Raw genomic sequence first — 24,399 nt, forward strand, 5'->3', positions numbered from 1 at the left:
TTATTGGTTATAATTACGATATGAGTTTTTGTCAGTTTTGTTTTATCGAAATTACCCGAGTTCCTTTACTATATTGCCTATGTATTGTACAAAAACCTTTGTCTCGAATCACTCTATCTGTTAAAAAAAAAAAAAAAAACAAATTCCGTTGGATAATTTTAAAGATCTAAGCATACATAGGGATAGACATCGGTAATCAACCTTGTTTTATACTATGTAATCATTATGATTATGACAAATTGGAAGACAAACATAACCGGACAAAATCTTAATATTCTTGAGTTTTGAGTTACCAAACTTTTATCACGATCAATGGTTTAGATAAGAAATATATTCGACGAATACTTTTTTTTTATAAAATCTTTCGAGTAAAACGGAATACTTTTGTTAGATTTATATTTAGTTTAACGTGTTCCAATCTTGTTGAAGTTTAATTGAATTAATTGGAGATAACTCTCAACTCTTATTGAACTTCTCATTGAAGCTTAACAACTTCGTTGGTTGGTATTGTGTTGTGATTTATCTAAGATTTTCTTTAATAGTACTTGAGGTTTGTTGTAGCTGTATGAAGTTTGAACTTTGTTTTTAAATAAATATGAATATGTATCATGTTTTGAAGTATATAATAAATACTTAACTGGAAGTATATAATTTTACTTGGTAGTAGGGCTTTGTGCAAGCCCGTCTGGGTAGGTACCACCCACTCATCAGTTATTCTACCGCCAAATAACAGTACTCAGTATTGTTGTGTTCCGGTTTAAAGGGTGAGTGAGCCAGTGTAACTACAGGCACAAGGGACATAACATCTTAGTTCCCAAGGTTGGTGGCACATTGACGATGTAAGGAGTAATTAATATTTCTTACAGCTTCATTGTCTATGGGTGATGGTGACCACTTACCATCAGGTGGCCTATATGCTCGTCCGCCAACCTATACCATAAAAAATACAGTAATAATATTTGGCGTGTAGTACAATCATTATTAGTTAAGGAATCTGGCGGTACCGATTTCGTTGTTGTTAATGAATTAAAGAAGTACAATAACAATAAAGGTATTTTGATTGTTATGTATATTTCATATTTACCTCTTAGTCACTTAAATCGCGTTCAATAGGTAGTTATTCATACACGTGAGTCGACCGGTTCCAAGGAATTAATAGCCATAGAGAATTGACATAGCATGAACATTTGAATATATAAACAGATGTATAAGCATTACCATAGTGCCAAGGTTGAACAAGCGTGTCATTAACAATATCAACCGAGACGATTCGATAGCGAATTATTAATTCGATAATAAAATCGATTTACTAAACTGTTAAGAAATCGATTATCGATAATTGAATAACAGTAAGCGTTACATGTCCTTAAACTTGAACTTAGGTAAGATTTTTTTTTGTGTGATAGGCGGACAAGTAAATTGGCCATTTGATGATTGAGATGGTAACCTTACATCATAACAATGCTCTACCGACCTTGGGAGCTTATGTGTTGTCTCTTGTGCCTGTAGTTACACGGGTACACTCGCCGTTTGAATTGAAACACAACAATACTGAGTATTAGCGTTTGGCGGTAGATATTCTGATGTGTGGTTGTTACCTATCTAGATGGGCTAGCGCAAAGCCCTATTGAGGGAAGTTTTGTCATATGTAATCTTTTGGAAAATTATATAATGGTTATAAGTATCAAGGCAAGTTCCTTCTCCTTGGTCTGGAACTGTATAGTGTGTTAATTTAGCATCTTTTGATAGTAATTGTGTAACATCGTTCTGTGTTTATATAATAATACTGGGATTAGGAATGGGCTAATTATACGCCACTCCGAGGATTCCCGACCTAGTCAATGTATGATAATGATAAATGATATAATGAATGTCTTGTTCACAATACTAAACAAGACATTCGTGAACAAGACATCGAGCTCCACCAAATAGAAATACAAAACATTAATCCCGTTTTAAATGATAGTAGTAATAAGAATAACCATGTTAATTTAAATCTTGTATAAAATAGCCCAATAGTTAGTTTATATAAATAGTAACCGAATAATGTTTCATGATTGAGTTATCACATGTTTAAATTGTGTTTATTAACCTCGTTCATAAAGGTAGACAACGAGAGGAGCATGGACGCGTAAAATTCTGATACAAGGTTATTTACCAAACCAGATGGAACAGCGTGGTAGTGTACCAAAACCTTCTCCCAGTGCCTTAGACCCTGATCTTGTTAATCCCAGTCTACTACTTTACTTTTTTTTTACTTTAAAAAACGCGAAGGAAACCGATAGTGCGGGTTCCAACCCAGGCAAGCAACACTGAATATTCATGTGCTTAATTTGTATTTATAATTAATCACTTGCTCGGCGGTGAAGGAAAACATCACGAGGGAACCCGCATGTGTCTAATTTCATAGAAATTCTGCCACATGTGTATTCCGCCAACCCGCATTGGAACAGATTGGTGGAATATGTTCCATACCTTCTCTTCAAAAGAGAGAGGAGGCCTTAGCCCAGCAGTGGGAAATTTACAGGCTGTTGTTGTTGTTTAAAAACTCTTATAATAAAAATCATATATTGGTTCGTTGTAGCAATGACGGACAAGCTATACGCACAATTTTTATTGCGTGTACCCTTTAATTAATGTTAATCCACGTCGTTCAACCAAAGACTTAATAGAGATACCCTATCTAAGCTAGTAAGTGACGTGAGAACTGATTGAGGCAATCGCATTGATAAAATTAACAAATGCATTCTTAAAAGGGGGTTGCGTTTCTCAAAAGTCTGTTAAATCCTTTCCATGCAGTATAAATATTACTATATATTTGACGTAGGTAGTATTACAGTATACTGTCAGTGTTGTAATTAATGTTCAGTGTCGCCTGTCAAACTCTGACGTCACGATCGAGTTTCGTTTAATTCTTGCATAATACCACCCACAGCTATGGTCCAGAGTAAAAATAATACATAATCTTCTTAATTTACCGTTAACTTTTAAAACTTGAAGATAAACAAGTATTACGAGTAATCGAATGCGCATACGCACCCCACATGCCTAGGATAGATTAAACAAGTTTAGGCCTAGCTCACCGCAATAGGACTACCCGATTTGTCGTCCAGGGTTGTCAAAACAGACAAACATCCCTTTCACTAAACCTACAGAAATGCTTCTGAAACAATCTGAATTAAAAACAAATCTCGTCCTTGATAATGTCAGACTTCACTCTTTTTTAAATAGTTCATACTAGTTTAATCAAAATCTAAGTGATTTATATTTATTAATAATATTTTATATTTAGCCAACTTGTTCATTAATTTTCCGTACTTGCCAGTGCCGCAATAAATCATTAGGTAACGCACGTATTGGAAAAATTTTAACACGTATAAATCTTTTTACAAATCTAAGCAGTGTGCTTGAATGTGCTACAAATTGTCACCGACAAGCGTTCTTTTTTTAAAAAAATCATAATAACTTTTTTTTATTTCTCTACGGATTTGAACATTTCTGCAGAACACTATTACTTTCACAGTGCGAATTCGATATTCCTAATTTAAATATATTAGCAACGATTTATTTTAGCTGAATTTAATGACAATGAAAAACGCACAAGCGTACCGATCCAAGATATTTTTTATAAGTAGCAACCCTGATTGAGCAGGATATCGGTGATCGAGCTAGACGGGGCATTGACCTCTAAGTACTGTTATTCATTACTACTAGGGCTTATATACCGTAGTAATACTACTTAATCTACAATAATATTGACATTTATATTTTTACTAGCTTTAAATTATGTTTTTATTTCGCTTTAGTTAGGTATCGTTGTATGTACATTCCAACTAAGTATAAATTCTAATGTTTACAAACGTGTGTCATAATTAAATAAAGTTATTAAACATAAATTTATCTATATTATGATTTCGTATGGATAATATTAGTATAAATTTTATGTATGTGGTCTAAGGCAATCGCTATTTTATTTAAACATCAAACTAAACTAATTTGAAAAACAAAGCGATTAGCTATCCTTTATAGCAAATAAGGTAGTTTATATTGTAAACTACAGAATCACTATTTGTCAGCGTTGGTGGTCCACTCAACTTGTTAGCTGATTGGTGTGGTACCAAGCAGAAAATATAAAGTAATTATTTTTATTTTTTCATTCGTTGCATAAGTCTATGAGTCTTTTAATTAATTATGATTATGATTTTTTTAGTCTAATTATTGAATTCATTTTATTAAATAAATAAGTATCAATATGAGACAACATCACATACATTACTCAGATCCCAATATAAGTAGCTAAAGCACTCGTGTTATGGAAAATCAGAAGTAACGATGGTATAACAAACACCCAGACCCAAGACAACATAGAAAACTGATAATAATCTACATCGACTCGGCCGTTCACATGATAACCGGTGTATACACCACTCGGCCACGGAGGTGAAACGATTAAAGTTTTTAATCGAAACAGCATACTAATGAATACTAGACAAAGACCATCTGTCTATTTGTGGTTATAGGTTAAGAGTACTAATATGCACCAACGCGGATTAGTGAGGGAACTTAATTTTTGAGTTTAATTTCTTGTAGTTTTTTCATCAGGTTTTTTCCTTGGAGTTCAAGCTTGCTTCATACCAATTTCATCAAAATCTGTTCAGTGGCTTAGCCATGAAAGAAGAACAGACAAAGTTTTATTAATATAGACAAATGCAAATTAAGCACATGAAACATCAGCGTTGCTTGTAGTGATTTTTTTTCATATTAACTCTTGTAGAAGACTACCTACCTTATCTAATTTTATAATATTTAATTACATACAATTATCATTTGATAAAAAATATCAATTAATGTAGACTTCTTTCCCGTGAGAAATGTCATAAAAACCGTGTCATTGTTTCGTTCAGAAATAAAAATATCTTATCAAAATCTTTGGGGATAACACACTTTTTTCTACCAACGTCTTTAAACAAAGTTTTATTTTTTCTTGTTCCAAGTTTATTGATTTAAATAAAATAAAAATAGTTTTTATATTTCATCCCTATTGGAAAAGATATGTCTTTTCCAATCGTAAACATCATGAATTAGTAAATTAACGCTTTTTATATTTAAATATATGTATCATGTCTAAAATAAATATAGTAGGAATATAATTAACTAAATGTCTTTGATTAGATAGTGTCTACATAATTTGTCAGTACGCCAAACGTATGAGCGAGTTTTGTGCCGAATATTATACAATAAATAAATAAATAAGTTACGAATTTTCATATAAAATATAATCACGATAATACATATCACGTGTAAATAAACTGTCTCTGGTTATTCAATTATTTAATTCCTTCCAATATTCAACCTAAGCCATATAAGATATCAAATGCAAAAAGGCACTATAATGCTTGCGACACACCTGTTGCCGTTTTGAATTCTTTACTATTCAAAGCAATCATCTATTCTCGCGTTGACATTAATATAATTACAAATTACAGTCAGGTTCTGCCGCATTTCATTCAGACATTCACCTCCTCTTAGGAACTGACTCATCTATACATATAATAAAACTGTAACAGAAATGTTTGTGCGTATAGTCATTTCTTATTTATTTTGTTACATAAATAACCTTGAGCCATTACGTGTCGTCTAAATTACTTTAATAGTTATAGTACGACGCAACTTAGATGTCGCATCGGCAAAATTCCTAAAACCGATCACATGCGAATTAAGTAAGCTATCCCAAATTATCAACATTTATTTGTCATATGTGAATATGATCTTTACACAAACGTAATAACTTGTAATATCATAGGACCTAATATATTCGTCAATTCAATTTGATACGATTTACATACAATTGCTTTCTCGGGTTGAACTCACGCGAGAATCTATAGCGACGAATAGCGTCTACGTCTAAGCTACATCTAAGTTGTGTCGTACTATATTTGTGCAAGCTCGCCTGGGAAGGTATCAAAATCTCATAATATTCTACCACCAAGTAGCAATTCTATATTTACATCCATTTATTAGTTTGAGATTCATGTTATTTTATTTATTATTACAGCACCACACACCTCATATTCTAAGGGCTATCCTAACCTACGCTATCGGTTGCCTGGAAGAGATCGCTATATAAGGTCGCCAAGATTGTACGCCTCTTTTATTTAGGCTGGATCCATGTTGTATTTATTATCTTGTGTGGTGTACAATAAAATATAAAGTAAAATAACCACTTACCATTAGGTGACCCTTACGCGCGTTCACCTTCAAATTAATAAATAGCTCTTTATTTACAATATTTTCATAAACATATCAAATCAATTATTTAAAATAAGTTTACTAGGGAAACTAATAAAACTATAAGAAGCAGAACGTATCTATTGTCAAGGTGCTGCCAAGGTAATGATTAAAAGGTCTGACCCAAATACATAAAGTTGATATATAAAAATTATATAGTAAAACTATGTGAGGTCATTGATATAAAATAATTATTTCCTTATTCCTCTTCCAATACTACTTATTATAAAACAAAGTAAACGCACTCCCCTGCGTTTGTCTGTCTATCACAAAACACAATAACTAACGAATTGATTTTGATACGTATCACCTACGGACGGAGATTTCTCGAGGAAGGTGAAGTGTGAGTTAATATGATGATTACTATAACACACTACACTACAACAATGTATGCTATAATATTCATACACTTTTAATGGGTGTACCATATTATACTACCCGTGCTAGCGGGGCGTACAGCTAGTAACTAAATAAACAAATGTCATGCGATAAATAGATGAATATCTTTGATGCCTACCAAAGATAATGAATTCAAATTGTAAAACCATCAGAATTTTTGGTTCACATTGTTACCAGAGAGCTGGGTCAATTATGATTTGAAAATAATTTAATTTGAATGGTTGAGTTATGTTCATTTTTTTTGGTATAATTTTATATTCTTCAAAGATAATTGTTAGTGCACAGAATTGCCGGTATTTCCTTTCCCTTGACCTCTTAATAGAGGTCGCCTGGATGAGATCACTATAGGATAAGGCATGCCTTTGCATGCCTTATATTTTACTTGTTGCATACTTAGCTTTAGCTTACTTACAATGTACAATAAATAAATAAAAAGCCGAGATGAACCAGTGGTAAGAACGCGTTCATCATAATCGATGACTGTGGGTTCAAACCCTGCCTGGGTTTTCATATGCTCAATTTGTGTTAATAAATCGTCTCGCGGTAATGGAAAACATCGTGAGGTTACTTGCATGTGACTATTTACTATTATTTATTTTTACATATTATTTATATACTATACTATTTCAACGAAATTCTGCCACATGTGTATTCACCAATCTGCAATGGACCAGCATGGCGGAATATGCTCCAAACCTTCTCCCTGAAGGGAGAGGAAGCCTTAACCCAGCAGTGGAAAATTTACAGATTGTTATTGTAAATAAAAAGAAATAGATCTTAGGTATAATTCCTGAGATAAAAAGAACCTATAGTCATGTAGATCCGTTCATCCAGTCTGGTGTGATGGTGTAACTTATCCATTTATCCTTAACAAACTTTAATATTTTTAAGAATGATCAACAATATTTATATAGACAACAAAGACCGATCCTACAATTCTAACGACCTTGAACCCTATTTAATAACTAGTATATAAATACATACATAATTATATTACGTAAGTACTTGTGTATGTCTGTTATTTAATTATCACAATTATGTCTGTGATACATAAATTAAATTAATTTGTAATTGACTGTTCAATTATTTATGTTACATTTTATGTTTACAAAGTTACACGTGATAATAAAAAATGCAATTTATATTGATATTTCTGTATATTATATGTGTTTTTATTTATTAAATAATGTATATTAAGTTACATATTGTAACTTCTGATATACGATCAAAATTATTAGGTTAAAAAATGAATTTTGGTATAAAATTCGAGAAGCAATTAATAAGAGAAAAAGAGGAAATAATTAATTACTCATACGTAATAAAGTAAAACATGCATTGTTTTTATTTTACTAGTTGTTTGATTTTTAAGTTTTTTTAATGTAATTAAACAGCCAAGCCTTATACGAGCATGATTTTTTTTTAATTTACTTTGGAAGGTTCTCTTCATAATACATTACTGTGACATTTTATTCTTCTTCATAGGCTCTGTTATAAATATTTTAATAGATAGATTAAACCTCTATTTGCACTCACAGCCAAAAATATATATACTGATTTTGGTTTATTTTAAATCACAATTCTATTTTAAAATGACTCTATTAGAACTTCTTGAATAAAAAAATTAAATATGTATATATTTTTTAATGTACTTAAATATTTTATATTATATTTTAAATTGTCTTTGGGTTACATAAAAAGAGTTTTATTTATTATGTAATACCACCTTTTTTATTTTTAAATCAATTAGATGAGTAATTAATACCTATTTCGTTAAAGTCGGTTAACTTAACTTTGTAGTTATTTTAACAAGTTAAACATCTTATGTTTACATGAGATTCAATTAGTTGGTAAACGCTAATGCGCCGAATACATTAAGGTAAGTACCGATGGCAAAACATCAACTAATAAAAAAAACAGTCGGGACTAAAATTTTAAATAAATTTTCTTCCATTTTTTTTAAATACAGGCATATATTTATCATATGGAAATTATAAAAAAAGAATACCCTTGACATAGTTCCACATTATTATTTTGTTTGAAGTAATTTTGTATTTCAATGATTTGAAATATCGAAAACCGACTTGATATAGTACGATGTGCGTATATAAATTATTATAACTAGAAAAAAACCTGGCTCCACGTGTATTTACGGTTTATCCCTTACTTTCATATAACATATAATTTTTCCATAGTACAGTAATTGTACCCCTTTTTGGAAATTATTGTTTGGAATACCCCGTTGTTGAAGTTTAACTGTTATGTCATTGAATTTTTTAATATCAAAATGTCCCTTAATCTAAGAATTAAATTGAATATCTGTATATGTATAATTGTGTATAAGTTTCGATCGGGTCCATCGTAGACTTGCACGAAACTATTAATATTGAAGAAGGTAGTCAAAGTTGCGTATCAAAAAATTACGATACATGACATTGACCTTTCATGACGTCACGTATTCTGCCGAAGTTCCCAGTTGTATTGATTAGGTAATAAATGTAACATCGAAGAGTTAAACAAATTTGTAATCGGGTGTATTCGGAAACGCGAAGATTACCGAAAGGCACTTACAAACACACAAAACGAAATGACTATTTCATAATACAGACATCGAGGCGTCAATGTTTCGCTAATCTAGATTCTGGAGGCGTTGCGGAAGACAAGACTGTGCCAGTGAAAAACAGAAACTGAACGTGACTAATTACCAATTTTGTAAGTGATGGTGAAATTCACACTTTATGAGAACGAAATGGTTTGTAAAATATTAGGTGCCCGGACTTTGTACGGATGAAATAAGATGTTCGATTTTTGAACTACCTATTACAACAACAATAGCCTGTCAATTCTCCTTTGAGGAGAAGGTTTGGAACATATTCCACCACGATGTTCCAGTGCTGTTCCTATACACACGTGGCAGAATTTCTATGAAATTAGACACATGTATGTTTCCTCACGATGTTTTCCTTCACCGCCGAACAAGAGATAAATTATAAACACAAATTAAGCACATGAATATTAAGTGGTGCTTGCCTTGGTTTGAACCCATAATCATCGGTTAAGATGCACGCGTTCTAAACACTGGGCTATCTCGGCTAAATGCAACTACTTAAAAATATTATCAAAATTTGTTTAGCTAGTTAAGAGCAATTAAGTGTCATACACACATACAGAAGAATTATGTTTTTGAAGAATTTATTGACAATACGCTCATGTCACGTTTCTTAACCCGCATTATATTTAAAACATCAGATTTAAAGTTTTTCTTTCATATTGGTCTTGGTAACTTTTATATGAATACTGTTCTGCAAAGGAGTTATAGTGTGAGGCTGGTTTGTATCTTGTATTAAAAATATCTAACCAGAGTTATACTAAGTTTTTAAAATATATTGATATAGATTGATAAACACTTACAAACAGGCAACGAATGATAACAAAAACACATGTGAATTCGATCGGCAATAATGAAATATGATAGTATTATAAATTACACTGTTTTTATCGTAAAAAACAATGAAAATGTCCTAATCTATCGTTACACAATATAATATGTTTAGAAGTTTCCAGAATATCAGCATCCGTAATACATCTAAACGTGAATACGTCAGACAGTTTCATATGAACTTTTTCACCCAGTATGAAATTACCGCCTCTTTATTTCATTCTACATATTTTTTAATCAAACTAAATTCAAAAAAAGAACCGTTATTTTAGTTAATGGCAAACTATTATAAAACTTATATTAAGATTGAATGTAATGAATTATTTTATAAATAGAAATATATTATTTTTGACAAAATGTACAATGTATTCTTAAATTTGCAATGCATTTCTGCTGTATAGAGGGCAAACTACTGGAGTTCATAGTATAAGTATTATTTAATGTGAATAATTTTCATACTATATATATGCAAATCTCCTCACGATGTTCTCCTTTCCGCAAGCAAGAGATAAATTATAGAAACAAATTAAAAACATTAATAATCTAATGAATTGATTTACAGCCGATATAAATCTTCGAGAGCTGAGATGACCAAGTGGTTAGAACGCGTGAATCTTAACCGATGATTTCGTGTTGAAACCTAGACAAGAACCACTATATATATGTGCCTAATTGTATTTATAATTCATCTCGTGCTCGACGGTGAAGGAAAACATCGTGAGGAAACCTGCATGTGTCTAATTTCATCGATATTCTGCCACATGTGCATTCCGCCAACCCGCATTGGAAAAGCGTGGTGGAATGTGTTCCAAACTCTCTCTTCAATAGGAGAGGAGGCCTTAGCCCAGTAGTGGGAAATTTATGGGCTGTTACTTTATATATCTTCGTTAAATATCACGTGTTTTTTATCACAAGTTATTTCGGAAACCATTGAAATTTATCATAAAATATATTATACAAATCATTAGAACGAATATGACGTTACGACCTAATGTCGCAACGCTATATATGACATTTTATTATAATTTCAATATTTCACATACTTAAATAATCATAGATTTACAAACGACACCTTCACAATATTATTCCTTGAACTTTTGACATAATGAAGTTGAAATTGGTCATTAATTTTATTGCGGCGTAGTAAAAAGTTTTGTTTATAATGATTTTACACATTATTAATATATGTAAATATAATTATTAATTCTTTTTGTGTCTAAGGTATTTACTAAACATAAAGATGTAACTTAATAAAATACATTATGAACGTTTTAGCAAAGTAGAATAATTGAGCAGAATCTGATTTAAAGGTTTAGAGGCCCTAGGGCCATAAACGAGGGGGAGACCCTAGAGCATCAGAGGCGTGAAGACCCTAATAATTATATTACGAATTCATTTAAATATTTTAATTTGTATCAGTAAACAACAAATGTTTAATTGAAATAGTTCTATTATCAAAAACATAGTAAACATAAATAATGAACCTAATATGTTTTGCTGTCAGTACAACAGATGCGTAGCGTTGTTGATATAGCGCAAGTTATAAATACGCACAAGAAAATATTTACCCGAGGGGTATTAACTTGACAAGAGATACTTAACTTAAATGTTTTCAAATCGTTTCAAAAACAATTTTAACTAACATAATCTTTCCTCGGGAGTAGGGCTTTGTACAATCGGGCTAAGAAAAGTTTTGTCACCTTAAGATCTATTTTCTTGTGCTCAGTGTAAATGATAATCTTTTCCGATCCAGAATGACATATATAACTAACATGACTGTATTTTTAAATGTTGAAAAAAAGTAACTACTGAGTTTCTTACCGGTCTTCGTACCGGGGATAGCTTCACTTAATTGTAAAATGACGATTCAAAAGTGCTTGTAAAGGCCTACTTGAATAAAGTTTATTTTGATTTGATTTGATTTGCGTCTTAATAATTTGATGTTTAGATTCAAAAGGGACCAAAAGTTTAATACTTGATAAAGGACTGAATTTGAAAACTGATGAAGGTTTTCTTACTCTCACTGTACAAGTCCGTGTAGGTACCATCATCAACTGTTCTACCGTCAGATAGCAATACTTAGTCTTTTTATGTTCCGATTTGAAGAGTACCACTATACCTACAGGCTTAATATCGTAGCTCCCAAGGTTGGTGACGCATTATGACGATTTAAGTTCCAATGTCTATGGGCGATGGTGACCATTTCGCTGCAATCTATATAATAAAACTAGCGACCCGCCCCTGCTCAGCACAAGTGCAATGCTGGTACTAAATATACTAGGTACAGATATTTTCTTCTTTCTTTACTACATTGTCCATGTAAAACCTTCCTTCCTCTGGAATCACTCTATCTATTAAAAATATCGCATTAAAATCCGTTGCGTGATTTTAAAGATCTAAGCATACGTACAAACAGCGGTAAGTAACTTTGTTTTATACTATGTAATGATAATAATTATCATTATGATGAGGATTACTCCCAGTGTAAATATACTTAGTTAAGTATTTGAAATAATATTAACAGTATTGTATAGTAATAACCAAACGTCTAAGCTCGGAGGAGAGGTAACATCGTTCAAAACATAAAATAAAAAATAAACATAAACATTTCTTTATTTCCTTTTTTTAAAAGTATTTTGTGTGCACACACAAACACAGATTCTCTTATCACAAATCATTCATTTGAAACTTACTAAGAAAAAGACCTGGCTGTTAATTTTTATTTTAATACTAGATTCGCAAACGGCTTCGTCGTTTTAAATTTTATTTGTCATATTATATAATTTACACAATATATTTCTCATTTCAATGTATAAGCTATAATATTGTAGAGTTTCATTAAAATCCATTAAGCAGTCTTTGCATGAAAGAGTAACAATTATTACATACAAACTTTCGCCTTTATAATTAAGACTCATAAGCCCTTTTGGTAAACAAAACACATATAATAACAGTTGTTACTAATTGTTGAAACACTCGTATGTATTTTGGTAACATTAGTTGGCTTGCATCATTGTAAGAGTGGATTCAAGTGCCTGCGTATCACGTTTAATTAGTACATTCAAATCATAATTGCCCCGGAATGATAACATGCATATGGCATGCATTTTTACTCGACCGCTTAAAAAAGTGTGTTATGTGTTTAGGATTCATGTATGTTCGTGAGTTTATTACACTATAACCTTTAAATGCCTGAACAGATTTGGATGTATGGGCTATCATTATAGACCTCAGATCATCAACAACAGCCTGTAAATTTCCCAATGCTGGGCTAAAGGCCTAAAGCCTCCTCTCCCTTTGAAGAGAAGGTTTGGGATATGTTCCGAGTGACAGTGACTATAAATTAATTATACAGCCCTTGCCCTCCCAATTCCAACTACAGGAATAAAAAAAAATAATTTATTATTATTGAATTGAAAAAAAACGTGTTATGATTGGTCAAGAGCTTGAACATACAGTTATTATTATGTATTGTTATTAAAATGCGTTTTTATTTATGGCGAACTAAACTTATACATATAATTTATAACATATAAGGAGTAAAGTAGAATAAAGTGCAGTGTAATTAATAAAGATATATTAATCAAGTACTATATATAGTGCTTAATATAGCAGAGCTATTAGCGAATCGCAAATATAGAATATGTAAATCTATGGTTTGTTTTTGTTTACTCCTCGAAATAAGGTTACAATACTCGTTAGATATTGAGTATTATTCAATTAATAAAATATTTTTCTTGCTAGTCTACATTTGAAACATCCACTTAATCAAATACCAAATAAAATTACAAGATTTGTCCCAGAAACCAGTGGTAACTAGTGATCTAAACATAAATATATAAATTATTTCGTTGATTAAATAGATTTAATGATATTCAATATAAGTATAACATATAAAAGAGGAAACAAAAAGTAGAAATCCTATTAAAAAAAATTAAATAAGTATTTATATTTGTATAATATAACAGGTGCTAGCAAAAATAGTTTGAAACGATAAAGTTGTTTTTAAAATCCCATATACCTATTATGTATTATATACATAATTCTGCTAATTAACAAACTAGCGACATCTGCTACAGATATGCGGAACTGCTTAGTTATTAAAAAAATAACTTAAATAACAAAACAAATAAATTCAACCTATAAAATTCAAATTAATAATTCATTATCTCGTCTTCGCTACTACGAAACAGATTAAACATAACAATTTATTTATTCCGAGAGCTCATGAAATATTTCACATATACTAACGACATCTATTACTGAGTAATAAAATTAACTTGAATCGGTGAGTGCTGTGACCAAAATAAAGAGATTTCACGTATTTAATTTCCTTGGACAAAAGTTTATTTATGAAATATAAAAAAATCAATCAGCAACTTAATTTGAAATGGTTAATTTATTCCAAATAAATCGAATAAAAAATCAATTTAAATTATCACGCTTGCTTAGAGTGGCGTGACGTCTTCAATGAATTACGATTGAATGCAATTTGTAGAATACAATTGCTTTAATTTGGCGGGAACCGGGTCAAGGGTTAGAAGTTACAAGTGTGAACAATTTGTGTTTTATTGCATCTAATCTCTAATCATTATTTTATCGGGTCATTCTTTTAATAAAATATTCTTCAAGTCTAAGAGACATAGCGTGTATTTTTACTACAATGAGTTTTAGCTTTTTCTTTACCGATACTTTTTTTCTATTCTCAGTCTATTTAATGTTATATGTGAGAACTGTTATTGGCCTAATAGTTATTAAATATTTGTTATTTCGTTTAGCAACGGCTATATGTTCTCCAATTAAATAAATAAATAATATACATATTATAATTTTAAATTCCTATTAAATAATTTAACATAGAGATTCGATGTCTATGCAACGCCACCTAGTGAGTGAAAGATTAAACAATTAAATATATCATCGTATTTAAATACGAGTCTTATAACGAGTTAAGCAATATGATAACAGTATTTGTAAATACAATAACTGTAAGACAACCCAAAGTAATGGATATTTAGAAGTATTTCTCACTTTGAAATTACACGGTAGCAACAGCAAGCCGATTGCACCAAATCTACGTTACGATAGAATACATAAAAAAACGATGTTGCTACTATAAAAATATTACACTGTAAAATTAGAGTAACACGTTAAAGTATGAACATTTAATATTGAGATATTTTTGACGCATAGACTATTATAGAAACCTCTCATAGAAATGAGAGCCTTCTTAAACCAATCCGATATCCAAGCTCGTAAGTTGTCGTGACTTTCTGCCATAATACACCCGATCTTTGCAATTCTTCAGAATATTCTTCAGAGGAAAATAATCTTGACCCCGCACCAGATCGACGATGCATACTACTTCCTGGTCGTCCGGTGTTAGTCTGGCTGCCTCTCTTAATTGTCATTTTACACGATTATATTCAATGTGGTTTACATTAGGTATATATATAGGATATATACATTTACGAGAATGCGTTACACTACACGTTTAATTAATTTCGATGTGCATTAGTATGAGTGAGACGTGTTTACAAGATCTTAGTGTGCGTACGATTAAGAGCAAAAAAATACAAATTAGATTATATTTGTTTAGTTAATTTTATTACATAGTAATTAACTTATCGTGGCCGAGCGCGCAAATGATTGATTAAATCTATATTACTGGATTTTTATAAAATATTTAAAACGCTGCTAACCCTCGTTAATGTGTGTATAAAATACATGTAACTTTAAATACCCAAACAATCCTCAAATATATACAAATATGAAATAAAACTAGTTACTGTATAAATATTGACCGCGTCGAATGGTGGCAAGAATGCTAGCAACATTTTCCCGTTGAATCGCAATACCGATCCTCTGGGCAAAAAACGAACCAGCCCTCCTGTCACCAATGGAAGCAATCAACAATCCTCTGAATTGTGCCAAGTATATTACCATGACGATGGCACCATTTTAAAATATAACAATCGCATGAAATGCTAACGATAGCGTAACGTCACGCCGGTCAAGTAACGAACGTGACCAAAGTTAATGTAATAGAAAAGTTAGAACCTTTTAATAATCAACCTTCAAAAAACACAACATCTATCAATGGTTTGATTTTTTATATATATAATAAATTTTTGATATAATTAATATTGAATCTATATTAGTATAATAAATGTGAAAGTAACTCTGCTGTCTGTCTGTTTGTCTCTCTTTCACTGTCAAGCAATTGAACCGAATTTAATGAAATAAGACATATGCTCCTTTTTTGCCTGACACGTGATAACCAACACCTTAAAACGCGAGCGAAGCCGCGTGCGACTACTAGCACTAATAAATAGCAGAAGCTAAGCCAACATATACGTATTATACACCACGCTTAAGCATTACTCTTAATGACACTAATCTCCTAGTACATGGTGATACGTAGTTTCCCTGCAATTGCAGCCTTGGTTTTGTTTGTTAAGGAGCCGAGGTGGCCAAGTGGTTAGATCTTAATCGATAATTGCGGATTCAAACCCAGGCAAGCACCACTCTATATTCATGTGCTTAATTACTGTTTATAATTCATCTCGTGCTCAGCGGGGAAGGAAAACATCGTTAGGAAACCAGCTTGTGTCTAATTTCATAGAAATTCTACCACATGTGTATTCCACCAACAAGTATTGGAACAGCGTGGTGGAATATGTTCCAAACGTTATCCTCAAAGGGAGAGGAGGCCTTAGCCCATCAGTGGGAAATTTACAGGCTGTTGTTGTGGTTGTTTGTTTGTTTGTCTCGAAATTCCTGATCACGATACTAGAGAAAATTACTACTGTATTATCATTCGTCATTATGATCAATTGTAAGTAAGCCAATTTTCATGGCCATCATATGTCATGAAGACTTTGAAATTAATGTTAAAAGATTCCGTGACATAGATCAAGAAAAACATTTTGAAATAGTAGCATCTGCCTTTTGTTTAGCAATACAGAGTCTGTATTGCTAAGAGTTATCAGTATTGCAGACTAATTATACTCTTGTTATAAGCGGTCTTAAACCACCTCATAAGTCGGACCCATACTGTATTACCAAACATCAGTTGAAACAGATATGTATGTTCTGTTTTTTGAATAGTTTCATGAGAAAAAAATTACAATATTGGTTATTATATAAAATACTAGCGACAAGCCCCAGCCTCGCATGGGTGTATTACTAAACATACTACACAGTTTTTCTTGTTTCTTTACTATATTGTCCATACAAATGGAAGGCATTTGTCTGGAATCACTCTATCTATTAAAAAAAAACCGCATCAAAATCCATTACGTAATTTTAAAGATCTAAGCATACATAGGGACAGACAGCGGTAAGCGACTTTGTTTTATATTATGTAATGATAATGATGATATTTATGATTGTTATGTTTGTTCCAGGTGTTCAGAGTCGGTGTGATGGTGCGGTTGCCAGTGCTCCTGCTGGCGGTTGCACTGTGCCGCGCCGCCACACTTGACTCCGAGCTCGGCGTGGGCAAATCCATCAACATATTTATGAGGTACGTGTCTCGCTATGTGGCTACTACTATTAACAAAACATACTCGTAAACACTTGGTGGTAGGGCTTTGTGCAAGCCCGCCTGGGTAGGTACTAGGTACCCCCCACTCATCAGATATTCTACCGCTAAACAACAGTACGTAGTATTGTTGCGTTCCGGTTTGAAGTGTGAGTGAGCCAGTGTAACAGGCACAAGGGACATAGCATCTTAGTTGCCAAGGTTGATGGCGCCAACCTATTCTATAAAAAAAAAAACATAGTACATCTAGGAAACATCTATGTGATTCGTTACTTTATTCGTCATATAAGAATTAAACAAATCACGAAATAAAATACTCATATATTTATGGATGAATTTAGGATGTGTTTTACATAAACGTAAAAATAATCTTTAGGTTTTTACAAGCTCTTTTGAAACGTCACTTACCTACAGTATTTTATTGAATCTTAAATTACCACCTGCTCAGAAATATCTACCGTACAGAAGAGGTAAGAAACTCTGTAACAAGTTTAGTGTTCTTTTATATTATTTGCCAGATGAAATCATCTATATCATATTTGCTAGATATCGATGTACATAAAAATATATTTATACTATATACTATTTACTGCCTGCCTTCGCCCGTGTGTGATGGGACGATTGATTCCGACGTTAGGTAACCTATCGTTATAGATATAAAGGTTATCCTTTATATATCCCGGACAACGTGTCATAAAAAAAGCAAATGAACAAATATAACTTTATTTAAAAATTTTCAATATTAGTTACAGTTACTACTGATTGGTCAAATGGAACAAATTAATCAATCCGCAACAAATATTTTATAGCAACAGTTTACTAAATTAATAATATATCACTACTACTATTAATATATAGAGGGATTCACAGGGAAGATTGGTGTACATAATTTATTAAGATTTTTGTATAAAAAGTTGGATTAGAACGACAGTTGATAAAGATGACGGAAGAAAAAAAACTTTTGTCCATCAGTACGAAGCCGGGCAGGTCGCTAGTAATAACAAATTAATTAATCTATAAATACATTGTTGCATTTATAGAAATTATATCGTAACGTACAGGAAGGTTAAATTCGCTTCACTAACGAAAAAGGAGCACCTGAGAATTTTTATAGTTCTTTGTCAGCAATCATAAAGAGATACTCAACTCTTATGAGTTCCTAGTACTTGCCAAAGATCATATTTGTGTTTATAAATAATAATACTATCATTTAATTCACCTTCGTTTGTTTGTTGATGTTAATAATTTAATTATATTGGATCTAGTTGCTGCCAGCGGCTTCGCTTGCATTTTAAGAGTTGGTTGTCTCGTATTAGGTAAAAAGTAGTCTATCTCCTTGCATGGAATTCAAGTTTGCTTCATAACGAATTTCATGAAATTCGCTCTATTGGTTGGGTAGTGAAAGGGCAACAGACAGAAAGACGCAGAGAATTAATTTCCCATTTATAATATTAATATAGATGACAAATATATACTTTAATTTAATCTGAATAAATATATATAGTTCTTTGTCAACTAACATAGAAAGAAACCTACAGAACTGATATGAGCTCCTAGTACTTGCCAAAGATCGTATTTAAGTTTATTTGATAACTACATGACAACATTTTATGTATGTCATTGTTGTCATGTCATATATGTATTCACCTTATATATATTCCTTACTCCATGAATTATGTCAATAAATAGTATTTATTGACATGTACCTGTAGTACCCGAAATTCACACACTGATAAAATTATATATAAATCAGGTTTATTATTCGAAAATATACATTATACTTAATAAAAAAGGCGTGAAATTATATAGAAAGCATTGATTTTCATTAATATTTCGATGGAACTAGCTAAACTAACTATTGTTTCTCTTAGCAATCACTCTAAGTAAAAACTACATTTCGAACTGGCGATCGAAACATTTAAAAGGCTTGTTGAATTTGTAACAATATGTCATTGGAATTTAATAGGATTAAGCGCCAATTATAAAAAGAACTTATAATACCTTTTAAGGCTAATAGCTACAAACTATTTAATGTTATTGTTATTCAAACAATGCAATACTAGGTATTCATATTTCATACCAACTATTTTATTACCATATTCGTTTGTTACTTTGAAAATAAACTAATTTAAAAATCAATCAAAACACGCTCTTATTACAAAATGTTTAAAGGTTATTTTTGGGTTATTTTTTATCATTGGACATTGATACTCGTTAAGAATTTAGAATGAGACCAGAAATAAATCCAAAACGTAGAGTACGTTATATTGTTGGAATTTAAATCGTTGTATGGAAAATGTTTCCTAAAAAATATAACATTTTTTATTGCATACTAAACGATAATACAGGAAACAAAACATTCGAGAAATTATTTTATATCTTATATGTTTTTCTAGTGACAACAAATGTTTTGTTATGATGTAATACATAACAAATATTTATTATATAACACCTACCAACGTGAAAAAATATGGATTTTTTTTAATAACAGCGATAAAGCTATATCTACATAACATATCTATCGGATATATTATCAAAATCGATCACTATGATAAATAAAACCTGAATAAAAGTATGGAAATAAAAAAAATCCCTGCACTTACTTGTGGATATTGAAGGTCCGGTGAACAAAACATCTAAATCTATCTAAAATAATTGAATTCTACCAACTATAACTGATAGTGATGATGTCATGAGCTAAATTTAATTTCATCATAATATAAACTGAAGACAATCATTTGTGGGATACTGGGTTTTCCTCGTTGAATCGCAATTTCGATCCTCTGTGCTAAAAACAAACCAGCCCTCCTGTCACCAGTGGAGACAATGAGGCAAGGTTTAATACTTTTGATCACGCTTTTTGCTCCACTACTCCAAGGTCCAAGCGTTTCTGTTTAAATGTAGTCAATAAAATCTGTTAATTAATATGTTATTTTTCAGATATGGCTACCTCAGTATTTGCATGCGGGTGGTTCCGCGGAACGACACAGACGGCTGGGTTTTCCGAGAGCCGACCGTCAGCGTTTTCCAGGACACGGAACGCTTCGTGGTCGCGCCCAAACCGCGCCAAGCCAAGACGCTGTTCGATGGAGACTTTCATATGGAATTTTGCGATAACTTGAAGCAACTTCTGCAGGCATATTTTAGGGATTTTAGTTTCGAAAGGTAAGAAACGCGGTTCAGTATTTTTTTTGTTATTCAATAATAAACATTCAATTATGAACATAATTCACAGTAATGTAGAGGTGACTTTTGTACAAACAATAAAGAATAATAAATCGAAGTAAGTCCTATATAAAAATGAGTGAAATAATTCTTCTAGTGCATTGTACAAAATCTCCTCTCTCATAAAAAGTCAGCAAAATTAACAAAAAAAGAAGTATTTACAGTACATATAACAGCTCATAATAGAGCTAATAAACACATTGTTTAATAAACACAAATTCCTTTAATGTATATGCTATTATTTATGTTTATTAAATTAATTGAATTTTACATAAATATTCTATAATATCCTTTCAGATTAGAGCGCCCTTGGCGAGCGTTCACCGCTGGCTGGCCCACGGATATCATGGCCCGTAATCTTGGTATCAATTCTTCATTCATCAACGGTGACCATTGCTACGTACTCGTAAGGGTTTCTAGGTAAGATACATGTGAAAATACTTTTCATTGTTTTGCCTACACACGTTATAGCCTACCAGTTCCGGTCTATTTTTTTCCCATAAAACAATAGTTCTGACTTATACACCGGATTAAGAGTGCAAGCCTTGGCACTGACCTGATAGCTAAACATTTATATCTAGACACGATTATATGTAGGTAAAGTTTAATATATAATTAAATTGAAACCATTTGTATAACAAACAAGAAAACATAATGTAATGTTCTTAATTTAAATACTAGTGCTTGCCCTCGCTTTTCTCGTGTTTTAGTGGTTGATCAATAGATTTAAGGCCTAAAAAGTAACCTATTTCTTACCTTGGAGTTCATAACAAATTTCATTTAAATCAATTCAATGGTTTGTATGTTCAAGAGCAACAAACATACAGTCAAACTTTCAACGTTCTAAAAATACAGAAATTCGCATTTATAATATTAGTATACATATATACTTATTATTCTTAAAAGACACTGGTTAACCACTGGGCCCTAAGGTTAATATTACCTGTAGTAACAATCTATACCCCCAATATTTTTGCCACCATTTTATTTTTACATAACTGTTTTTTTTTTGTAACCATCAGTTACAGCTAACAATTATTTTTAAATATATATTTGTGCCTTAGCAACAAATTGAACAACCTAAAAATCACTTTTTTAATTATCTTAGCACTTTTCGTAATTAGGAAATATTACGGCATCAATCCACCTCAATAAGAAAATCCAATTGTTTGACTAATTGAATCTTAAAGATAAATTAGTTGGCCTCGATTACAATATAGCACGAAATAATACGTGCCTTATTCTACAAACTCTCCTACTAATACCGAATGGAAATTAAATACCTATAATTACTATAAATACTTGTAAATTGCGAAAAATTAATAGTTTAATAATTATAAAACTATTAGCAAGTCGCAGTATATTTTGTAATTATGTGACTGTCATCCCTATAAGACAAAATTAATGAGATAAATATGTTTATCATAATTAAATCGCTAACTCTAAAACACGTATTAATGCTGTCTGAAATGACAAAACTTGTGTATTGAACTAACACGTACATAACATGGCAACCAAAACGGCCTGTATAATGTTTCCATAAGCACACCTAAAGATACAACTCGATTCAAAATAATCCTATCATACCAGTTCGGGATTAAACAAGCCCACAGCAAATTCTTTAAAACTCTTTCAGCTTCTAGGTTAGGTTAGGTTCTTAAGTATAAAAAGGTAAAAAAACAAAACAATTGAATACTCAACACTTTATTCGCCACACTGCCTCCATTTTTGTGCATAGTTGATAGGCTAATAGACTACAGGACCTGCGAGATTTGAAAGTATAAAAAACCCAGAGAGGTTTGAATTTAAATTAATTTTAATAAGAAATAAAAAATTGATATTGCCATGCAAATTATAAAAAGATGCAGATATCAGTGGGTTTCAATATGCAGTGAGTGCATTGCAGAGGCTTCATAGTAAAAGCTACTCTTGCTACGTGGTAATCTGATCACAACAACAACAACAACAAGTTTGTTTTTTTTTTGTTTTTTGTTTTCTTTATTTTTCGCTTTTCTGTTATATTATTTAGTTATTATGTTTATAAACGACGATAGCATAGGTCATTTTTTTTTTAAATTGTAAAATATGTTTTAATTTCAACTTTAAACAAATATGTTGACACGATACACTATGAATGTTATGTACATTTGTAATCGATGTACGTATCAGAAGTTGTTTTTCTTTTTTTGGATGTTGTGTAAGCCATATTAATATTGTTAGTGTACTTATTAAATAAATAAAAAAATAAAAATAAAAAAACAACAACAGCCTGTAAATTCCCACTGCTGGGCTAAAGGCCTCCTCTCCCTTTGAGGAGAAGGTTTGGAACATATTCCACAACGCTGTTCCAATGCGGGTTGGTGGAATACACATGTGGCAGAATTTCTATGAAATTTGTCACATGCAGGTTTCCTCACGATGTTTTCCTTGACCGCTGAGCACGAGATGAATTATAAAGACAAATTAAGCACATGAATCTGCGGTGCTTGCCTGGGTTTGAACCCGCAATCATCGGTTAAGATGCACGTGTTCTAACCATTGGGCCATCTCGAATCTGATCACACTTGTCTCAATTCCAGGTTCCGTGAAACAGCTAAGCTCAAAGACCTACCTCCTAATATCGTAGTCGAGGACGTAGTGAACGAAGCCATACAAGAGATCAAAATCGGAGACACGGTGTCAGTAGCGGACTTCATCAGGAAGTATGGATCGCACTACATCGCGTCGTATATCACGGGTAACTCCTTGTATCAGGTGAGACTACATTACCTACTACATCATCTTAATAACGATATACTTGCAATATTTCTTTGTTGAGTCCTGAAGATTTAAGAAGATATTAGAGCGGAACAAGCAATAACTTTCTATGTGATTGATTTGTAGTTTTCATTTTTGAGTGCTCAGCGGTGAAGGAAAAATCCTGATATATATCTACCAAATCATATTTGAGCATCATTTCCAAGCTCCAAGTCCTCTCCCTAAGGAAGGAATGTCTGACCAGCAATGGAACATTAATAACCTGTTATTAATAGAAGGCAAATCGCAAATAATCGCAGATACAATCTGCAGCAATTTTATATTTCATTCGATCTCATAAGTTCTAATCATCGACTATGTATGAAATGTCTATACTGTCAGTCCACTAGTCGTAATGAGGTAAGGAACAGACTTACTCATATCCTTTGTACCTGTTACACTGGCTCACTGACTTCAAACAGCAACAATCAAATAAGATGTGAAATATTTGGCGGTAGTATAACAGACGAGAATGTGGACCTACCCAGACAGAATTCACAAATAAATATCGACAATAACCAAAAATTTAGTAAAATACTCGATATAACTAATTTGATAAAAATTGCCATTTAAGTACAATACGTTTTTGTAAGAATATAATTTATTGATAATAAATAATATTGATTTTAAGATAATACAGCTCATGCGTGTGCCAAAAAAAACGTCGTATTTTATCTTAAGCTACTATAAATTAAGGTTTAAATGCTAT

At 31.8% G+C, this 24,399-nt stretch overlaps 1 protein-coding gene across 2 annotated transcripts in view; it reads left to right on the top strand.

The window, feature by feature from the left end:
* Positions 1 to 24,399, top strand: part of LOC124537918 (torso-like protein) — a 73,923-nt gene that overhangs the window by 44,539 nt on the left and 4,985 nt on the right. For both annotated transcript variants that reach the window (XM_047114876.1, XM_047114875.1), the window contains exons 2-5: positions 17,533 to 17,651; positions 20,610 to 20,834; positions 21,192 to 21,314; positions 23,474 to 23,648. In XM_047114876.1, the coding sequence (XP_046970832.1) occupies positions 17,551 to 17,651; positions 20,610 to 20,834; positions 21,192 to 21,314; positions 23,474 to 23,648 (624 nt within the window). In that variant the 5' untranslated portion in view covers positions 17,533 to 17,550. The remainder of the gene's footprint in view (positions 1 to 17,532; positions 17,652 to 20,609; positions 20,835 to 21,191; positions 21,315 to 23,473; positions 23,649 to 24,399) is intronic.

The sequence above is a fragment of the Vanessa cardui genome, chromosome 19 (assembly GCF_905220365.1).
Source record: "Vanessa cardui chromosome 19, ilVanCard2.1, whole genome shotgun sequence".
Lineage (NCBI taxonomy): Eukaryota > Metazoa > Arthropoda > Insecta > Lepidoptera > Nymphalidae > Vanessa > Vanessa cardui.